Source organism: Rhinolophus hipposideros (assembly GCF_964194185.1).
Source record: "Rhinolophus hipposideros genome assembly, chromosome: 21".
In the NCBI taxonomy this organism is placed as follows: domain Eukaryota; kingdom Metazoa; phylum Chordata; class Mammalia; order Chiroptera; family Rhinolophidae; genus Rhinolophus; species Rhinolophus hipposideros.
The window spans coordinates 38,780,368-38,801,054 of record NC_138067.1 but is presented as its reverse complement, the minus strand read 5'-3'; the positions used below and the strand labels follow the sequence as shown (position 1 = coordinate 38,801,054).

Below are 20,687 nucleotides of genomic sequence, written 5' to 3'. Positions count from 1 at the left end.
CTCCAGTCCCCCAACGCGAGGTAACCGTTCCTCTCGTGTGTCCTGAAAGAGCTTCTCACAGAGACAGGCTCACGTGGATAGAGACTTGTGTGCCCTACTCCCCTGTTTTTCTTTGTACACAAAGGTAGCATTGTACACAAACTGTTCTGAACTTCCTTTTTTACTTAGTGTATCTTGGGGAATCTTTCTGCTTTAATATATAGAGAGCTGCTGCTGCGTTTTATTTTAAACAGCTGCATGCTTGTGTTCCCGTTTGTTGAGTGGTTCTTTATGGATGACGACTGGGGTGGTTTCCAGCCTTTGGCTCATTATAGGCAGTTGCACAATGTATAATAGAACCTGTGTTTGTCTCTTTGACATGTGTGCAGGTAAATCTTAAATCTATAAGCTGAATTCTTAGATGGATGATTGCTGGGTTACAGGAAATATGTATATGTAAAGTTGAGAAATGTTTCTATTAAGCCATGTCTAAGAGTGTCCATACAGTCTTGTGTTTTCAAACATTTGGATTTTTACCAATCTGATCAATGGGAAACGACGCCTCAGGGTCGCTTTAATTGGCCTTTTCTTTCTGGGTGAGTTTGAGTGTCCTTTCATATGTTTAAGGGCCATGTGAGTTTCCCCTTCTGAACTGTCTGTTCATATCCTTTGTCTGTTTTTCTGTCGAGTAGTCTTTTTCTTATTTATTTCTAAAAGCTCTTTGTATATTAGGGAGCTTGGCCCTTTGTAATGAGTGGCAAATATTTTTTCTCCACTTTGTCCCTTTGGGCCTCTCTTTGAGAAACACTCCTTTAACTTGTCAGTCGGTGAGGATTCAGTTGACCCTCTGGAGAACCCTAAAGCAGTGCCATCCAAGAAAATTTTCTGCCATGTAGAAATGTTCTATACCTGCAATGCCCAAGAGGGTAGCCATTAGTCCTGTGTGCCTGTTGAGCATTTGTAATGTGGTTAGTGCAACTGAGGAATGGGATTCTTTTGTTTTATTAATTTAAATGTAAATAGCCACATGTGGCTAGTGGCCACCCTCTTGGACAGTACATTTCTAGAGTATACACAAAACAGTATCACAAGACATGTTACCACAATTTATGCTGTAGTTACTGTGGCATACCTTCCCAAGATTAAAAATATACTCGCCCCACCAAGGGGAACAGAATTACCATCTCAGGCCAGCTGAGGTGTTACTCAGTTGAAAACTGGGGACCAAAACATGCCCTCCTGCTGTAAAAGAGCAGATTGAGACCAGTAGGTGCATAGGACTGGGTGTTGGGCTGAGCTCTAAAGTATGGGTAGGCGTTGGTCACAGAGATAGGACGGAGAAGGTGACTTCAGGAAAAGGGACCAGCATGTGCAAGTCCTGGAGGTGAGACAACTCGTCATTCCAGGGACCACAGAGGGTTTTGTGTCACTAAAGAATCAAGGGCCAGAGGTTTTGGAAGGAGGGAAGTGGAGAACCTTGAAGCTGGTGAGCTCAGCCAGGGCTGGACACCAGATGGAGATCCCCTCAGGGCTTGGCAGGTGGTGAATCAGTTGGGGTTTGTCACAGGGTTGCTAAAAGATGCAGGGGGATGACAAACAGGAAGCCCTTGATTCAGCAGTACCTGGCACACAGTGTGCAAGCCTGGAAAAGGAGCAGTGGGGAGCAAGAGACCCGCGCCGGTTTCTACTTTAGTACGATACCATGCCCTTCAGTGTAGGGAAGAGCCCCTTCCCTAAGACTGGGAGGGCTAGAGAGCCTTGCCTCTCATGTTTTCTCAGCACCTGCCTCTGCCACTGGAGAGAAATTTGGCACTGCTCTGAGACCAAGCCCCAACTTCCTGACCTTCACCCCTGGGAGGCAAGAGCCAGAAACCCAGCAAGAGGGAGTCTGCTCTGTTTGGGTCTGTCCTCACTGCCCCGAGCCACGTAGGCCGGAGCCTGGGGAGAGCCGGGGGTTGGGGTGTGGGGCGGAGGGCCAATAGGAGCCACACTGGTGACTGGTCCTTCCGTAGATGCTGCAGTGGCCTGCTCACTGGGCTCCGGTACCTCCTGGGCAGCTAGAGGGATTCCTCTGACCCATCTGCCCTGCCAACTTGTTTCCGATGTACATTTAGTGGAATAAATGAACATCCAGATGCCCGCACCTCCATTCACCAATTCAGCATTTGCCATGTTTGCCTCATCTGCTATATTTTATGCTGAATCTTGAACTTCTGTTCATATTTGTGACATTTACCTCCTTAATACTTCAGCAGGCATCTCCTAAGAATAAGGACTTTATTCTACAGACTCATGCTGCCATTATCACACCTGAGGTGATTCTTCATAAATGTATTTACTAACATCCTCCCCATACCCATGCCATACTTGAATTTCCCTAGTTGTCCTCAAAATGTTGTTTTGCAAACCAGGATTTACTCAAGGTCTTAGTACATGTTGTCGCTTTGGCCTGTTTTAATCTAGTTCAGCTCTTGGTCTCCCCTCCCGCCCATGACATTGATTTTTTTGGATAAGCCAGGCTAATTGTCTTCTAGAATGTTCCACAGTGTGGATATGTCATATTACTACCTTTTGGTGCTGTATACTTTGTTCTTCTGTGCCTATGTTTCCTGTAAACCTGAAATGAGGTATGGAGCAGGGTTGGCAAACTATGGCCTGCCTCCCAGATTGTAAATAAAGTTTTATTGGAACACAGCCATACCCATGGCTGCTTTTCCCCTGCTATGGCAGAGTTGAGTAGTTGCCAGACTACTGTGACAGACACCATGTGGTCTGCAAAACCTAAAATATTTACTGTTTGGCCTTTTACAGGAAAAGTTTGCAAACCCCGGTCTTGGCAGATATACTTAATGGTGTACTACATTAGTGTGATCTTTTTTAATGTAAATCTTACCATGAAATTTCTTTAATTAGAACTCTTGAGTGGCCTTTTAGTCGCACTTGGAGTAAACTCCAAAGTCGATGTCATATTCAGCAAAGTCCCACGGATCTGGCCTCCTCTCCAGAATCATTTGCTACCATTAGTTCCCTCACTTCAGCCACACTGGTCTCCTTGCTCTTCCTTAAACACGCCAAACACACTTTCTACCGCAGGACCTTTGCACTTGCTGTACCCTTTGCTTAGAACCCTCTTCCCCTGGGTAACATTACAGTTTTCTCCTTAACTTCACAAGGTCTCTGCTCAAATGCCACCTTCTTGGAGTGTCCTGCCCTGCCCCTGTGTCTCTGTTACCCTTACTCTGCTTTGTTTTTCTTTACAGTACCTATTTACCAGGTGTGACATTTTCTAATATATTTGTGCTGGGAACATAAATAGGTGTTCAGTAAATGTTTGTTGAATGAATAAAAAAATAATTAAAACTAATTCTCTGTTGAGCCAGACCCTGTTCTAAGATCTTTACATACATTAACTCATTTTACCTTCACAGCATTTCTAGGAGGTAGTTCCTCACCTGTTAACAGGGGTGGTAGTGAAACAGAGGCACAGGGGGTTATAGAATAAAAGAAAGATCTGAAATGAAAGAAAAACCGGGTGGGTTTTCCCCACCAGGCAGGGCTTGGCCTGGATCAGCCAACTCAGCCCATCTGAGGGTGTCTGTCTGAACCGAGCCGGACCTCAGATGCCCTCCTGCTGTAAATACCCTCTGGGTCAGAAGAGGGCCCAGGTTAGGGAGAGGTCCCCCATCCACCTTCAGACTAGCTGTCAGCAGTTACTTCTGGAGCTGCGATGAGGACAAGCCTGTCCCCTCTGGCTTCCCTGTGGGGCATATTTAGTCTGCTCAGCAGGGTATCCTGGGGCTGGGGCCCAGACTCTGGAGTCAGACCAGTGTTGTGCCATTTTCTCATTGGGACTCCGTTCTCTGACTGTCATGGGGAACAAAGGAGGAAGTAAATGTGACAGACCCAGGCCCCGCCCTGTGGAATCCTGCTTGTTGACACCTTTTCTCCCCTCCATCTCCTCTGCCACTAGCACCTCCTGGGAGGACTGCCGTAGTCTCCTGCTTCCAGTCTGTCTCCCACACAGCAGCTGTTGACTTAAAACAGAAATCAGATCCTGTCACCCTTGTACAAACCCTTTGGCGACTTCCCGTGATGTTACATGTGAATCCCTAACATAGTGGCACATGGCTCCCGGTGTAGTGTGGGCCTGCCCTCCCCCTTCCCTTATCTCCTGTTCCCTTCTCTGTTGGATCCAGCCCCATTACACCTACGGGGTCTCCTGCAGGCACTCAAGGCTCCCGCCTGCTCAGGACCTTTGCTGTGCTGTTCACCCACCCGATTCCTTTTCCTCCTGTCACTTGCACAGTTGCCTCCTTCCCTCCATTTCATTTCACAGCCCGGTGGTGCCAAGTGCCTGTTCTTGGCACTGGGCATGGTCCATGTTCCAGGGCCATCTTTCAGGTTCTGGCTTACGTGCCACCTCCTCAGAGAGGACTTCCCTGACCACCCTCCGAGCAGTACCTTTCTCCAGTCCCTATCTTGGAACCTTTACATACTTGTCCTCTCTGTTAGGCTCGGAACTCCATGGGACCTGTTCCCTGCTGTAGCCTCAGCACCCAGAGCCGGGCTGGGTGCACAGAAGGCACTTAGGAAGTATTGCTGGCTGGGTGGGTGGATTCTGACAACCATCTTTTGAGGTACTCGCTCTGTGCCAGGCACTGCCCTAAGTGCTTTATATGTGGTGTTGCATTTCACCCTTACGTGACCCTGTAGTCTGTGCTCTGTGTGTCAGCCAGCTGAGGCACAGGAAAGTTAAATCACCTGCCCAGTGTTGCCTCCAGGAGGGGCAGAGCTAAGATTCACGCCAGGCCATTGGCTCCAGAGTCTGTGCACTCAGCCACTGTGTGATGCCCAGTGTATGTGGGAGGCAGACGGAGGCTGGAGAAGCGAAGCCGCTCAGGGTCCTTATTAGCCAGTGTGCAGCAGAGCTGGGCTTTAGGCCCTGGCTCCTGGCTCCTGAGCCTGTGCCATGCTTGGCCTAGTGCTTGGGGCGGTGTGGCTCCCCCAAATATGTCTTCCCTGGCCCTGGAGCCCAAGTGAGGGATAAGAAGACTCCCGTTGGGAGAAGTGCTTTGGGGGCAGTAGGGACACTGAGCCTGGGCCTCTGCTTGCTGCCTGTGTAACTGGGCAAATGTCAGCTTCTCTGTGTCTCAGTTTCTCGAAGGAGGTGAATAACAGGTCCTGCTTCATAGGGTCCGGGAGGACTCGAGTATCTGGGCACTTTATGTGAGATAAATTGTCCTCTTAGAAATTTTTAAATGCTAATTTTGGGTGTAAGACCATGGATTTAAAAAACAGAGCATGCCCGTGCAAGTGGAGGGCGTTTGTATTGCTGTTTATTGGGGGAGTCCCTCTCCAAAAGGCGATGCAGGTCAGAACTCCCAAAGGGCAGCTTTCCTTTGCTCTGCTCCGGGGCTCCATGGCTTGGTGTTCCTTATTTCCTGAGCTTTCCCGGGAGAGCGCCCTGCTTGATCCTCTGGGCCTCAGTCTGGAAAGGAAGTTGTAGCTTTCATCAGGGAGCAGGAGCCGGTGAGTCCAGCATGCCTGGCTGTGTGACCTCCACAGGTGAGTCCACCTCTGTGCGCCTCAGTTTCCACATCAGAAACACACTTGCTCCCCCTCTAACACCCCCTCTAACACCCTTGAGGGAAATAGAATGAGTTGGTGTCTGTGGAGCTGTTGTTTTTCTTGTTGTGTCTCTTGAGGGGAAGGAGGTTGGTTCCCCTGAAGGCTCTCCTTTGAGGAGTGGAAGGCACATCAGCCTCCACGCTGGCGGGGAGCTCCCCTCTGCCCCAGACACCATGTTGCAAACCCGTGAGGAGTGTTCTGGACTGAGGCCCTTGCTTTTTCTCTGAATTCTCAGTGCTGCAACCTTGCAACCTCAGTCCAGTTGGAACAGGATTGGGGGCTTGTCAGCATTGGCAGAGCCCCAGTGACACCCAGCCGACCTCCTGCATTGCCGCAGGTTCTGCCGCTCCCCGTGGGGCTGGGCACGTGAGTCAGGGTGGATGGGATGGGCCCAGACCCCTCAGTGTCTTTCACACCTTCCTGATGAACACTTTCTGTGTGTGCAGTGCTTTCTACACAGCAGCTCACCTATGTCTCAGTGTCCCCAGTCTACTGAGGAGAAGGGCGGACTGGGAGGGGTGTGCTCACTACCCCGGTGGCAGAGTAGCCATTTGAACCCCAGCTGGTTTGGCCCTGGAGCCCATGCTCCTGAGGAGCAGCTCTGTGGGGCAGAGAGGCCACTCCAGAGTAGCCCCTCGGAGCCACTTCCGTAGGTCCTATGGCGTGGATACACTGTCATTCATTTATTCAGGCTACTGTTTATGGACTGTCTGTGTTCTCCTTTAGAAACAAAAACAAGAGTACACGATGCAACATAGTCTGCAACTTTTTTTTTTCATGTGACAGTCCCTCAAGATCTCTGTAGGTGAGATGTATATGTATTTTTTTCTTTAAACATATTCAGCATATTTCTTAGAAGATTGGTGATTTTTCTTTTTAAATCCATGGTATTACATCCAAAGTCAGCATTTAAAAATTTCTAAGAGGACAACTATCTGATAAAACAAATCATGGGATGTGCCCCATACCCACATTTTTTGAAATACAGGAATGTTAATGTAGGCATAGAGATTTATATTGTAATTCGTTCCAAAGAGGGCACAGGGTAAAACAAGTTGAGAAATGCGGCTTGAGGCCTTGGGTCAGGGAGGGAAGAGGCCAGTGCCTCTCTGTCTGGTTGTGCACCGGGCCTCAGTGTGCACTGCTGGGGTGTGCCCTGGGCCTTGGTGTGCTCCACTGGGATGTGCTCTGCTAGGGTGTGCACTGGCCGTGGGTGTGCTCCGCCAGGGTGTGCGCTGGCCCTCGGTGTGCTCCGCCGGGTTGTGCGCTGGCCCTCGGTGTGCTCCGCCGGGGTGTGCGCTGGCCCTCGCTGTGCTCCGCCGGGGTGTGCGCTGGCCCTCGCTGTGCTCCGCCGGGGTGTGCGCTGGCCCTCGCTGTGCTCCGCCGGGGTGTGCGCTGGCCCTCGCTGTGCTCCGCCGGGGTGTGCGCTGGCCCTCGGTGTGCTCCGCCGGGGTGTGCGCTGGCCCTCGGTGTGCTCCGCCGGGGTGTGCGCTGGCCCTCGGTGTGCTCCGCCGGGGTGTGCGCTGGCCCTCGGTGTGCTCCGCCGGGGTGTGCGCTGGCCCTCGGTGTGCTCCACCGGAGTGCGCTCCACCTGGGTGTGCACTGGGCCTCGGTGGCTCTGTTTGGTTTGTACCCGGCCTTGTGCTCTACCTGGATGTGCCCTGAGTCTCCATGTGCACTAGGCCGGGGGCCACGTCGACTTCAGCTGCCTCACTCCCTCCTTGGCCAGATACCTTCCAAGTATTTGCCTGTGTGCTGGGCCCCACCATGTATGAACACAGGAAACACCTGTCCTCACGGGATTGACTTGCATGGGTTGTGCGGCTCCCAGACTCTGCTTGGGCTTAGGGTGGACCAGTGTGCCAGCATTTGATGTTTGCGCTTGCAGTGTTCGCGCAGCTGTCTTAGGATGCACGATCTAGAGTGAGTGAGGCCACTATCAGAAGCAGAGCTTTTGTATGTGAGCTGGGGCCTCTGAGCTTGGTTGCTGCCTGGTCCAGCAAGCCATGGAGCGAAGCAAGAACTGCCTGCCCTTCGGCTCTGGGAGGTCCAAGGCCCTGCAATTCCAGCTGCCAGGCTTGGAGTAACCACTGTGTTTTCTTGAATTTTGTTTTTTAACCCGTGCCTCAGTTTTCTCATCTGTAATAGAGAAGGAGGGGTGAGTGCTCTGTGAGTGTTATTAGAAGACAGTGGAATGAGATTGTTTTTCACCCCCGAGTCCCAGTCCCCGTCCTGGAGGAAGCCTGGGCCTTGTGTCGCTAGCGTCCTTCCAGAGGTGCTTGTGCTTATGTGCGCTCGTGCACATAAGTTCCTTTTGTTTGTAACTCAAAGAGCATGAAATGGTGCTGTTTTGCACCATCCCTTTTGCACTTAAGATGTCTCCGATCATGCCAAGTCCGCATATAGAGCTGCCTCGTTCTTTCTCTTAGCGACGGAATGTCCGCTGTCCACCTCATACCACCCTGTGAGCTCAGTTGCCGTGTTTTATCAATTTAAGATGCTGTCACCTGCAGACACACCATAATATTATGTAATAAGAAAAAGGAAGGCCCAATTAAAGCAGGACCTGCATCGTAGGACCGATTGATTATAGAAGTACAGTTGACCCTTGAGCAACACAGGTTTGAACTGTGTGGGTCCACTTATGTGTATTTTTCTCAATACTGTAAATGTATTTTTTCTTCCTTATGATTTTTCTTTTCTTATTGTAGGAGTACAGTAGTATATAATACATATGACATACAAAATATGTATTAATCAACTGTTGATATTAGCAGTAAGGCTTCCAATCAACAGTAGGTGATTAGTAATTACATTTTTGGTGAGTCAGAAGTTATATACAGATTTCCAACTGCATAGGGAGTGGGCGCCCCTCACCCCCCCGCATTGTTCAGGGTCAATTGTAGTGCTGTTTGGTGCAGGAGGAGATGGAGTCTCGGAGGAGCGCAGCACAGCAGGGTGGCCAAGTCGTGGCTTTGGAATCCCAGCCTGGCCCCTTGCTCTATTCCAGGTCTTGGGCAGGTGCTTCAGGATCAAGGAAAAGTAACACCTGCTGGGGGTAGGGGATTCTGGAAGGTGCTGGACTCACTGGGGCTTATTTAAATCTCTGATTTGGGACGTTGCCTGCTGTGCTGTCTGAATTTTCTCATTCCTAGTGAACTTTATCCACTGTTTATGTGGCTGTTTTATAGACATAAGCAAAATCCATAAGGGGTTCAACAGATATTGGGGTTGAACCAATGAAAAAATTACATGGTGGCTCAGAAAGGGGATATGGACAATTTAGTATCATTCAGCCTTATATATTTTTTTCTTGGTCTCTGGACACTTTTATTAATTTCTCCAGACAGAGCAGTTTGCAAATATCAGAAGCCAATTCTTCCCCACAAGTTCTGAATCATGAATGACAGAACTAGCTTATTGTTCTTAAACGAGGCTCCCTTTTGCTGGCACCTGCTTCCCTGTCTGCCACCTTCTCTTCCACGCCCCTGGCCCTCCTGCCAGCGGACAGCCCCCTCCAGAGTCAGGTTGGTGGCTCTTGCCTTGGAAGAGCTTCAGCTTCTGTGGCTAACGAATGCTTTCTTTTACTCTTGGTTTCCTTTTACAAAAATTGGTCTCTGGTACACTTGAGCGTGTCATTTATTCTGGACGAATTCAGAGGAACATTGTCTCTTCATCATTCAAGGCTCCAGGTGGCAGCTCATTTTCAAGGAGCGGAGAAAAAGGGTGCTTGTTCCTCTTTGATCATTTAATGCTGCCTGACTTCAAGTGGCCCTCCGGCCAGGCCACTCCTGGGATATAGACGGTCCCTGTTCTTATTCTACTCTTGCCCTCTCCCATCCAGAGGGTCTGTAAAATTTCATTCTGGTCCCATCAGCTCCCCCCAGCTCAGACAGATCTCGCCAAAATGCCCAAAGGTGTTTGGTCATTTGCTTTCCCATTAGCGTGGGGCTCAGCTCTTCCTGCCGCAAGGTCCAGGCTCCCCAGGACTCATGGCTCCCCTGACATGTCCCCACACAGGGAGGAGTGGATGCGGGCCATCCAGATGGTCGCCAACAGCCTCAAGCAGCGGGGCCCGGGTGAGGACCCCATGGACTACAAGTGTGGCTCCCCTAGTGACTCTTCGGCAGCTGAGGAGATGGAAGTGGCAGTTAGCAAGGCCCGAGCCAAGGTGGTAAGTGCTTGGGGGCACAGGTGGTCGGGGGTAGGGCCTGCCAGTCTGTGAGCACCCCGTCCCAGCCCCAGTGCTGGCCCTCCCACCCTTGGTTTCCATACAGAGTGTGTAGGGACCCAGCCTTTGCCCACGACTGCCCTGTAGGATGGATGATATCAAGAGTATAGCTGTGCCAGGGTTGCTTTGTACCCACAGGGTGAGGGGCATCGTTATCCTGAAGGTACCAAGACCTGTGCCTCCCCTCACTGGAGCCTTCCCAGCGCCCATGCCGGGGAGAGTCAGGGGGTGGGAGAGTTGGTCTGAAGGCCACTGCAGAACTAAACTTGCTGCCCGGAGCCTCCCTTCCTGCTCATGCCTGAGCATTTTGGCAACAGTGTCCTTTAATTTTCCTTTTTCTTTGGGAAAATTTCCTCCCACGGGCCGTGTGCCAAGTGCTGACAGCTCACTCGCTCCCCATCCCTGGCAGACCATGAATGACTTCGACTATCTCAAACTCCTCGGCAAGGGCACCTTTGGCAAAGTGATCCTGGTGCGGGAGAAGGCCACTGGCCGTTACTATGCCATGAAGATCCTGCGGAAGGAGGTTATCATCGCCAAGGTGGGTGTCCCAGGCTGCCACGGGCTGGCCTCCAGGGAGGCGCGCACAGGGCCAGGACACCTACCCACGCCTTTGGCTGCCAATATCTCATTCTCCCACCAAACCTCTCCCCCCGGGCATAGTCCTATAAGTCCCCAGTCAGTGAACGGGAGCCTGAGGCCCAGAGAGAACCTGCTGAGCGCCCAGCTCACCCTTCGGATACCTAGCGTGGAGGTGGAGAAAGTCTGACTGGGGCCTCCCCCAGCAGGCGCTGGAGGGGGCCTGAAAGGCGGCCTCCGTAGGCCTCACGGGTCGGGGTTTGGCTCAGGGTGTCTCCATAGGAGGCTGGGCCAGGAATGGAATTCTGTTTCTTTTTTCTCCTTATTTAAAGTTTTTAAAATGGAAAATTCCTAACATACACAGAATTTTTAAAAGAAAAATAAATATAATGGACTCCCATATAGCTATCATCCAGCTTCAACAGTTATCAACATTTGGCCAATCTTGTTTCATTAGCTCTGCTTTCCCCCTTTTTTGTTCTGGAAAACATACTTAAGGCGTGATTTAGACAACGTATAATCTACCCATACGTACTTAGATGTGTGTCTTGAGCAGGTGAAGATTTTAAAGACTGTAATCATGGTACTGTGATCACCTCCAACAAAGTGAACGACCCCTAGTGTCGTCGGTCCGAGGCAGGGTTTCTCAGCCTCAGCACTGCGGACATTTCGGGCCAGTTCATCGTAGGACGTGTGGCAGTGTCCCTGGCCTCAGCCCACTGAAGCCAGTAGCACCCCCCGCCCCTCAGTTGTGACAACTAAAGTGTCTTTAGACATTACTACCAAATGTCCCTTGGGGGAGAGCCCGTGTCTGGGTCTGCAGGTAGTTCAGGATTGTTCACAGCTCTCTGGTGACTGCTGTGTGCTCAGATACCAGAGCTGAGCCCGTGTTAGTCACCGGGAAGGCCTGGGCAACTGCTGCTAGGCCCCTCTCCAAGTTTCAGGTGGGACTGGGGAAGGGCCTGAGAATTTGCATTTCTCCAAGTTCCCAGGCGACCAGAGGCTGCCTGTGTGGGGACCACACACAGAACCACTGCTCCACAGCCTGGAGTCCTCATTCTAGAGCCAGTTCCTCCTTCTGGCAAGAACTTTTATAGGTGCTGATTCCCACGGCCTGTGGCATCATCTCAGGGGGCTCGTAATGTCTGCTTGTCCCCCCTCAGGGATGTTAAAATTGGCTTGTGGTTTCAGGAGGTGACAGTCTGATCCCTTTATCATAAAGTCCCCACTGACTTCTCACCTCATGGTTTTCAGAATGAACCACTGGATGCCCTTGTGTGGGTTCATTATTCCGTTAGAGCTTGTGGATGGTAATGTGCTACTTCTCCGTTCTCTCTCTCTGCGTATTAGTTAGGAATGGGGTTACATTTAACCAGGATACCGCCCCTCATCCCTCTGGTTGGGAGGTGGTGGGCAGGCATGATGTCACCCACCAGCCCCTCACCCGGCCTCTGTCTGCAGGATGAAGTTGCCCACACGGTCACCGAGAGCCGGGTCCTCCAGAACACCAGGCACCCGTTCCTCACTGTGAGTGGCACTCCCCTCAGGCCTGTATTCCGTGCGAGGCCTCCGGGCCAGCCCTTTGGACAGAGCTCGGAGAGCGGGCCGACCCTGCCCCTGGGAAGCACAGACCTGGTGTTGGCCAGGTTGTTGGGCTTCCCAGATGGCCTGAACCAAGACCCCAGGGGTGGCTGCTTCTTCATAGACAGTGGATTCCTGTCAGCGCCTCAGCTGCCAGATGAAATCACATTGCAGGAGGGTCCCAGGAGAGCATGGCTGCTGTCTTTGAGTGTGAGATGCTTAGTTAGCCCAGCTGGTGGAAGTGGAAACATTATTTTTTTGTTTTTGCTTTAAACTGCAATCCTTAAAGCTGATGAATCGTGTGCTGCCTGTCAACTTACGCTGAGCAGACACCTCTTTGGGCTAGTCTCCGTCAAGGCCAGCAGCCGTCAGTTAACTGGACCAGGTTGAGGGTGGCTGGCTTATGGGTTGTTTCCTTAGCTCAGTTGCTGTCCAGGTGTCCTGTTAAGCCGCAGCACTTGTTCAAATGAAATTTTATGAGGTACTTCCACGTAGAGATGGAGAACAGTAGAGTTGTTGTGAGCAGAGGGGTCACCCCAGAGTCCTCTGAGGCTCCCTCTGTAGGCTCCTTAGAGCACAGCTTGAGAACTACTCTGCTGGCGGATCGCTTGTCTTTGGGGTGAGCTCCTGAGCTACCTTCAACTCCCAGCCAACACACCGTGTGTGTGTGTGTGTGTGTGTGTGAGAGAGAGAGAGAGAGAGAGAGAGAGAGAGGAACACATTGGACTATAAAATAGGAAGAGGAAGACAAACGTGAAACGGCTCTGGTTGCTCGGAACGTGATGTCCCGAGGCCGTGCCTCTTGAAGACTTAGTGGAAAGCACAGGGCAGGATTTCTCAGCACATAACTCTCTCCCAGCCCTCAGCCGCGAGCTCACTCACATACCCCAAAAGGCAGAGCTGAGGTTTGAGCCCCAGCTGCCCAATTGCCACAGCTGGGTCTGGGCAGGGAGTGTCGAGGCAGAATCCGCAATGCCCCACTGCCTTCCTTTCCCGCAGGCGCTGAAATATGCTTTCCAGACCCACGACCGCCTGTGCTTCGTGATGGAGTACGCCAATGGTGGTGAGGTGAGCCTCACTGTCCCTTGCCTGGCTTTCTGGGTGTCTCTTTCCCTGGTGTGTGGGGTGGGGTGGAGGGGACGGAGGGAGACTTGGCAGTTGTCATCTCCTTCCGTCCTCCTGCTCCTTGAGGCAGGCATCGTCTCCATTTTGCACGTAGGGAAACAGGCTCGGAGAGCTCAAGGGCTTGCCCAACTTCACACAGCTAGTGAGCTGGTGGGCAGGATACAAACCAGGTGTGGAGAGCCGTGGAGGGGGCTCTGGGGGTGGCTGGATGACAGCACTGCAAAGAACATACACGGGTCAAGAGCCGCCAGTCCTCTGCTTTCCCCAGCTCTGATGCAGAGCAGTGTTCTCTGCTTCCCTGCTGTCACTCCCTCACTCACTGTCCCCTTCATGTTGTCCCCCCCTTACTCTCCCCTTGGTGTCTGCTGTCAGTCCTTCTCTCTTTATCCCTCGCTCTTTTTTTTTTTTTTTTTAAATCACGTGAGCTCCTCTCTACTCATCGTTCCTCACTTGGTCCTTCTCGCTGTCACTTGCTGGTTCACGGAGCAGTTGTCACCATATCACTGGGCAGTGTCCCATCCTTTTCTGGGCCAGGGGTCTGACCTCTCCTGCCCCCCCTTTGGCAGCTGTTCTTCCACCTGTCCCGGGAACGTGTCTTCACGGAGGAGCGGGCCCGCTTTTATGGCGCAGAGATTGTCTCGGCCCTGGAGTACCTGCACTCACGGGATGTGGTGTACCGTGATATCAAGGTGAGCACGCGGTCGCCTCCTGGCGAGGGCCCAGGCTGGCCTGTGTATGCACAGGATCTCACAGTGGAGGCTGGGCCCAGGCCCTCTGCCCTATGTGCCAAGCTCCCCGCTCCAGGAAGGGTCTGTCTTGTTGGTTGTCCGTGGCCCTGCGTCCCGTTCCCTCTGGAGGTGGTAACCGTGCTGCTCAGGCCCTGGGTGGTGGTTCCACAGCAGGCAGCCCTGTGCAGGGGCCCTTCCGAGCCTCTGGTGAGCAGACAGACGCTCCTTTGCAGCCAGAGGTGGTAAATCGGTACAAGCACTTGAGAAGATAGTTTGGCAGAATCCACTCATGCTGAATGTGTGCGTGCCCTGTGAGCCAGCCATTGTGCCCTAGGTGTATGCACCACAGGAACAGGTACCTGTGTCCACATCAAAATGTGGACACATGCTCTTGGCAGTGCTGTTCACACTACTGAAAGCAGCCCAGGTGTCCGCTGTCGGGTGATGGATAGAAGGTGTGGTGTGTTCACACACAAGGGCTCTGCACAGCAGTTAAAGAGAACAAACGATAGCCACATAGAGCAGCGTGGATGCAGCAGAGGCTGACGTTGAGGGGAAAAGCAGAACAGACAGGACAGATCTGTGTTGTTCACAGGTGTACATGGAGGTGGGAGAAACTGCAAAGAAGGGCAAGGAAGCAAAATGACTTCTCTGTCGGAGCAAGGGGTGGTTACTAACAGGGAAGGGAAGGGAAGGGGCACGTGGGTCTCCGGGGCTGGTAATGTCCTGTCTTGACCTGGAGAAGGTTATGCAGAGGCCCATTAAATTGCCCATTTGTGTGAAGTTTAGTTAAAAATAGAAGAAAGACAGTGTCTCTCATATGCAAAGTTGGAAAACTACAGCCCGCAGTGGGGGAGGCAGATTGGGGGAGGGCCTGGCTCCATCGCTTCCTGCCCTGCTTTTCTCCAGCTTCCCTGGGGGGCAGCCAGAGGCTGGCCACCTCGAATCAGAGGGTGAGGGCTTAACCCTGTGCTGGGGGTGTGCCCTGTGGCCCAGCCTAGAGCCAGAGCCTCATCTAGGGCAGGGCTGGGTGTGGGGGGCTTCAGGGGGTGGCAGTGAGCTCAGGAAGGACATGTCCCTGATACAGTGACTTTTCCTACAGCTGGAAAACCTCATGCTGGACAAAGATGGCCACATCAAGATCACTGACTTTGGCCTGTGCAAAGAGGGCATCAGTGACGGGGCCACCATGAAAACCTTCTGTGGGACCCCCGAATACCTGGCACCCGAGGTGTCTGGGGCTGGAGATCCCAGGGGCCTGTGAGGATGAGGGAGGTGGGACCCCGGGGCTGTGTGCTTCCCCTGCCCAGACGCTCTGAAGGCTGGGTTCCAATTCCTCAGGTCACCTTCCCCGTGTCCCCCACTCTGTGCCCCGGGGTGTGGGTCTGGCCCCTCATTGCCCCTCCTTGTCAGGTGCTGGAAGACAACGACTATGGCCGGGCGGTGGACTGGTGGGGGCTGGGCGTGGTCATGTACGAGATGATGTGCGGCCGCCTGCCCTTCTACAACCAGGACCATGAGCGCCTCTTCGAGCTCATCCTCATGGAGGAGATCCGCTTCCCGCGCACGCTCAGCCCTGAGGCCAAGTCTCTTCTCGCTGGGTTGCTTAAGAAAGACCCCAAGCAGAGGTGAGGGCTGGAGTATGCCCTGCCCAGCCCAGCACCACCTGCGACCACTGTCCCCACGGCCCGCAGGGGCAGAGTCCACAGGCACACTCGCTTGTGGGCATGTGGTGTGCATTGTCCCCACACAGCCTCTGATGGTCCCCATCGCTGGTGCTTAGGGAGCACTCCCTAGGGGCCAGGCCTGTGCTTAGTCCTCTGCCTGCACTGCCTTGTTTCATGGGGACGCAGGAGCAGGGCGGCCCTGTGCCTGGCCTGGGGTGGCCCAGTCATGTGGCAGAGCCGGGATGTGAGGTGGCTGTCTGGCCCCTCAGCTCTCATTCTGAACTGGGGGCTAGGTTGCAGTCCCCTGGCTTTGACCCTGGGCCTGTGAGCTCCCTCCCTCCCTGCCTCACTTTCCCCCTCTGAAGTGGTGGCCTGTGGCCAGGAGGGGATCATTACAGCTGATCTAGGGTGAGCGTGTGGCAGGCCCGTCCCTGCACCGGACGCCCGCCGCCTGGCACACAGCTGCCCTGGGAGGCGGGTGCTCATGGCCGTCTCTGCCCAGGCTCGGCGGGGGCCCTAGCGATGCCAAGGAGGTCATGGAGCACAGGTTCTTTCTCAGCACCAACTGGCAGGACGTGGTGCAGAAGAAGGTGAGAGCCTCTGCCTGCCCCCAGCAGGAGCCCAGCCTCCTGTGGGTGACCTTGGCCAAGGCCTCCCGTCCTCAGGCCTGAGCCTGGGCTTCTCTTGTCCGCAGCTCCTGCCACCCTTCAAACCTCAGGTCACATCTGAGGTGGACACCAGGTACTTCGATGACGAGTTCACCGCCCAGTCCATCACAATCACACCCCCGGACCGCTGTGAGTGTCTGAGGCCCCAAACCCACTGGGCCTGCTTGGGGTTCTGCTGCTGACCCAGATCTCCAGGAGGAAGCTCACGGGGTTTTTGCTCTTGGTCACCTGCAGACCCAGCGAGGATCACCAGGAGCCATTGCTATAGCACATTCCAGAGGTCAGGGCAGGAGACGCTTAGGGGAACTGGCAGTGCAGAGATGGCAGAGCTGTAGACATCTTCCCAACTCGCCCAGACCTTTGGGGCTGGATTAGTTCACTGACTGTAGCTGTCGGAGTTGTTACCCACCTGCCCGGTGCTGGGCTATGCTGGAGACAGCAGTGATGGAGACGGGCCCTGGGCCCTGCCCTCAGGGAGTTCCCGGTCCAGGTGGAGTGACAGCCCGGTGTGCTCATGGCGAGGGTATAGGAGCATAGGGACTGGGGAAGCCCGGAGCAACTGCCTGACTTGGCTTGTGGGTCAAGGGAGGCCTTCCTGGAGGAGGAGACAGGGCAGCTGAGATACATTTCTGGTAGAAGAAACAGCACATGGGACTCTCAGAAATGGGAGCATTGCAGAGGTCTGAGTAGGTGAGGCAGGGGAGGGGAGAGGACATGGGGCCAGAGCAGGAGGGGCTTGGAGGCCACTGGGAGGAGTGGGGACTTTTCTGGGGAGCTGTGGAAGGGTTGTGTGCAGAGGAGGGACAGGGTTGCATCAGGGCCTGCATGTGGAGGGAGGACTGTTGGGGCAGGAGTGGTAGCCAGGGCAGGGGCTGGGCTGGAGAGGTCTGGGCGGCCCGCAGTGGACAACCCGGTGAGCTGAGGTGGAGGGGAGGAGGAGGAGAGCAGCGGAGCTGGCGGCTGCTTAGGTTCTGACCTGGGTGGGTGGGGTGCTGTGTGTGGTCGAGGGGCCTCTGTTAGAGAAAGTCTCTTGGATGCCCCACGAGCAGATGGGGGCGGGGAGTTGTTTCATGCTGTGTGGTCTGCCTGCAGTCCTTTCTAGGGCTGGTTCCTTTCTTCTCCCCTCCCCCGGGAGTCTGGGTGGTGTGCTAGGCCCTCTGCAGGCCGCTTCTCCCCAATCCACCTCCATTGACCCCTGCAGATGACAGCCTGGGCTCGCTCGACATGGACCAGCCAACCCACTTCCCCCAGTTCTCCTACTCGGCCAGCATCCGCGAGTGAGCAGCGCTGCCTGCCTGCCGCTGAAGCCGCCACAGGACACTCGCAAGGCTGCCATCACCGCAGGAGGGCTTTGTCTTTTTTTTCTTTTCTTTTTTTTAATGTTTTTTTGCCTTTTTTGTTTGCATCTCCATCCCTCATCCCCTCACCCCCATTTCCAGTTTTTTCTTCAGCCCTCCGCCAAAATCCCCTCAGCGGACCCAGTGGCCCTGCCTCCAGGATCCTGTCCTGCCCTCACCTTTGTGCCCAGACCAAGACTGGGGAGACTCCAGGACCAGGCTTTTGGGCAATTGGGGAAATTCCAGTTTTTAATCAACGCAAGCCCCAGTGAGGAGGGAAGGTAGAGCGGGGGCCTGCCCGAATTTCCGGCCAGGCGCCCCCAGGCAGCCTGCCTCTGCACTGCTGCCCTCGGAAGCTGCCTTCTTCTGGGCTGCCGGTCACATGCTGCCTGGGGCCGTGCTCCGGGGCTGCCTTCCATGCCTGTTGTTAGGCTCTGAGTGGCCTGGCGAAGGGACAGTCCGGCCCTCTCCCCGCACTGGGGCAGAAAAGCAATAATGTCTAGAGAAAGGCAGGGCCTTTGGGAACTGCAGGAGTGGAGGTCTAGGGCTTCCTCACGTGACTGAGGCCCAATTACTCTGTGGGGAGCCTGGAGGGGCCCAGGGGATGGGTGCTGCCTCACCTCGCCCCATGCCCCATGCTGCTCTCCTGACCCTGTGGATGAGGCAGGAGGAACATTTGGGGCCTAGCCTTCCCGCCCCCCAGCCCCGTGCCTTACCAGGCTTCCTCCCCAGGGCTTCCTTCCAGCTGGCCTTACCTCCCGCTGGACCCCGGGCCTGGCCCTGGCCCCTCCAAGGATAGGGGCCGGGATTGCCCCTTTTCTCTGCCTGGGGTGGAGGGGCGCCAGCCTCGGCTGTTACACATCTCACACCGAGACAGTATTGGGCCCCGTGGACTTGGGTCGAGGAGGGGGTGGGGGTGGGTGTGTCTGGTACGTACTGGGGTGGGAGCCTCTGAGAAGTAAGGCTCCAGGCCACCTCACCCCCTCCTCTTCCCCCAGCCCAATGTTCTGCAGCCTTAAGGTGAACGTGTGTCAGTGCTCTGGGCACTTGTGTGTGTGCCTTGAACTGTGTGTGTCTGGGCGTCCCTGTGCATCTGGGACATAGATACACATAGGGTGTGTGTGTGCATGTGTGTTGGGTATGTGCGTGTGAGGGCAAGTGTGTCCCGGCCTCGAGTGTGCATGGTGTGTGTGGGCTCGGCCCCTGTCCCTGGCTGGAGCATTTATTTCATCCCAGGAGAGGAGTGCTGGCCTAACAGGGGAGCCACACTTGAGGTCCACTTGCTGCCCTGTCCCTACCCCTTCTCACCAACATCTCCGGGTGTTTGGAATGTAGTTTTTGTGGTATTGGTCTCCCCACCCCACCTCCTGTACTAGGTAGTTCACAGAGAGACATCCTGGGGTGGGGTGGGGGTTGGTTTGGGGGAGTGTGGGGGGGGTCTCTTTCCCTTTTTGTGTGTGTATGTCATTTATCTGATAATTCTTCCTCCCCACTGGCCTTTCCCCATTCCTCGTATTTGTACGGTACAAGCAATAAAGACACTTGTTTAAGATCAGGGCTCATCACCCTGGGCCTTTCCTTGCTTACGGCCGGCCCCTGGCACCAGCTGCCTCCTGCTCCCGTGGCTGCATTAGGTAGGGGCCCATCGAGCCCGAGGTGTGGAAGTGGGTAGAGGAGGCATCTTGGAGTGGAAGCTGCTGAGGAGTTGGGGAGGGCTCACCAGACCCTCAGATGCTGCTTAGGCAAAGCGAGGGGGGGTGGAAGGCCAGGAGTGGGAGGGGTGGGTGGCTCTGAACAAAGAGGAGGTGCTAGGCGACACCGAGCCCTGGGCAGTGACAGGGAGCACGTTTATTTCCATGGCCCTTGAGCCCTAGAGCAGGGCATTGTGTGCGTGTCCCCGTCCAGTTTATGCTAAATTGGGGAGCCCTGAGGCCTGTTAATTCCAAGACTGATTCCTGGGTCTGTCAGTGGGATGTGTGGTGGCTGGCAGCTGGGAGCATCTCAAGTTGGGTCATAGCCCTCACAGCTCTGGGAATCCTCTGCCAGCCGTCCCCTTTATTGTAGTGTTCCCATGCTTGAATCACTCCTCCCAGACCCGGGACCGAGGGCTGCCCTGCTGAGCACAAGTAATTTAATGTCTGATTTTGCCAGACTTCACACACATGGAGCCTTTTGAGATTTTAAGTGAAGATAGCAGAAAAGGTGAATGTAATTTATAGAAATCTGCGTTAGCTGCAACCAATACTCAAGGAATTTGTTTTTCCTCCCTAACTTCATATGGACTTTATTATATTTATTTAGTTACAAAAGTGTGTCCTGGTGGTCATAAGATAAGCCAGAAAGGCTTACAAAGAAAAGCCATTTACTCTCCCCTCTCGATGCAGCCCCCTGAGGTGACCATGCTAGTTTCTTTTCACATCGCTCTGGCACTCAGCTCTCCCGTGTGGTTCTGTCCCTGGGTATCTCAATATGGTAGCACTTGTGTCACATTCCATGGATGGGCTCCAGCAGGTTACCCAATTGCTTCCCTCTGTTGAACGCATGCCCTTAGATGTAGTGGTGCTTCTTATTTCTGTAGAACTTTTCCCAAAGAGGGAGTTTTAGACAGAAGAGTTTTAATAAAATTTTATCAATTAGAAAAACTATAATTTGAGTAATCTGTCTTTTGTCACATGCATGTGGAAAGTGTCACAAGTTTTGTCTGTTTGTGAAGAAGAATGCAAGCAAAACAAATCCGCAAGACAGTAAACATCACCCAGATCGCAGGCTGTCAAGTGCTGATTTTAGTGCTTGTGTCACCTCTGTGCGAATGGACGTGGCATAAAAAAGCTGCTTTCTTCTTTTTTTGCAGAACTCTTTCCTCTTAGTGAATCATGCCAAGTCCCTGCACTATATCCTGCCACGTCTTGGCCACACTGCTACCAACGTGTGCATTCGGAGGGTGTGTTGGGTCATTGGTCAAAATGTTACCCTGTTTTAGCCACTTTTCTGTGTTTTGGGGACGCAGGTGCTTCATTGTGTTCCGCAGGGTGGATGAACCTCAGCTGATCCAGCTGCCCCCCCCCCTTGACAGGAATTTACTTGGTTTCCAGTTTGGGGTGGGTTTTGTTGTTGCTGCCAACAATGCTGTAATAAACTTGAACAATCCATCCTTACCAACTTGT

General features: G+C 53.6%; 1 protein-coding gene across 2 annotated transcripts in view; it reads left to right on the top strand.

Annotated features, from left to right (window-relative positions):
• The window catches only part of AKT2 (AKT serine/threonine kinase 2), a 49,467-nt gene extending 28,790 nt beyond the window's left edge, over positions 1–20,677 (top strand). For both annotated transcript variants that reach the window (XM_081032751.1, XM_081032752.1), the window contains exons 5-14: positions 9,628–9,781; positions 10,248–10,379; positions 11,879–11,944; positions 12,998–13,066; positions 13,690–13,812; positions 14,954–15,082; positions 15,265–15,479; positions 16,021–16,108; positions 16,213–16,315; positions 17,388–20,677. In XM_081032751.1, the coding sequence (XP_080888877.1) occupies positions 9,628–9,781; positions 10,248–10,379; positions 11,879–11,944; positions 12,998–13,066; positions 13,690–13,812; positions 14,954–15,082; positions 15,265–15,479; positions 16,021–16,108; positions 16,213–16,315; positions 17,388–17,467 (1,159 nt within the window). In that variant the 3' untranslated portion in view covers positions 17,468–20,677. The remainder of the gene's footprint in view (positions 1–9,627; positions 9,782–10,247; positions 10,380–11,878; positions 11,945–12,997; positions 13,067–13,689; positions 13,813–14,953; positions 15,083–15,264; positions 15,480–16,020; positions 16,109–16,212; positions 16,316–17,387) is intronic.
• The last annotated feature ends 10 nt before the right edge of the window (positions 20,678–20,687 follow it).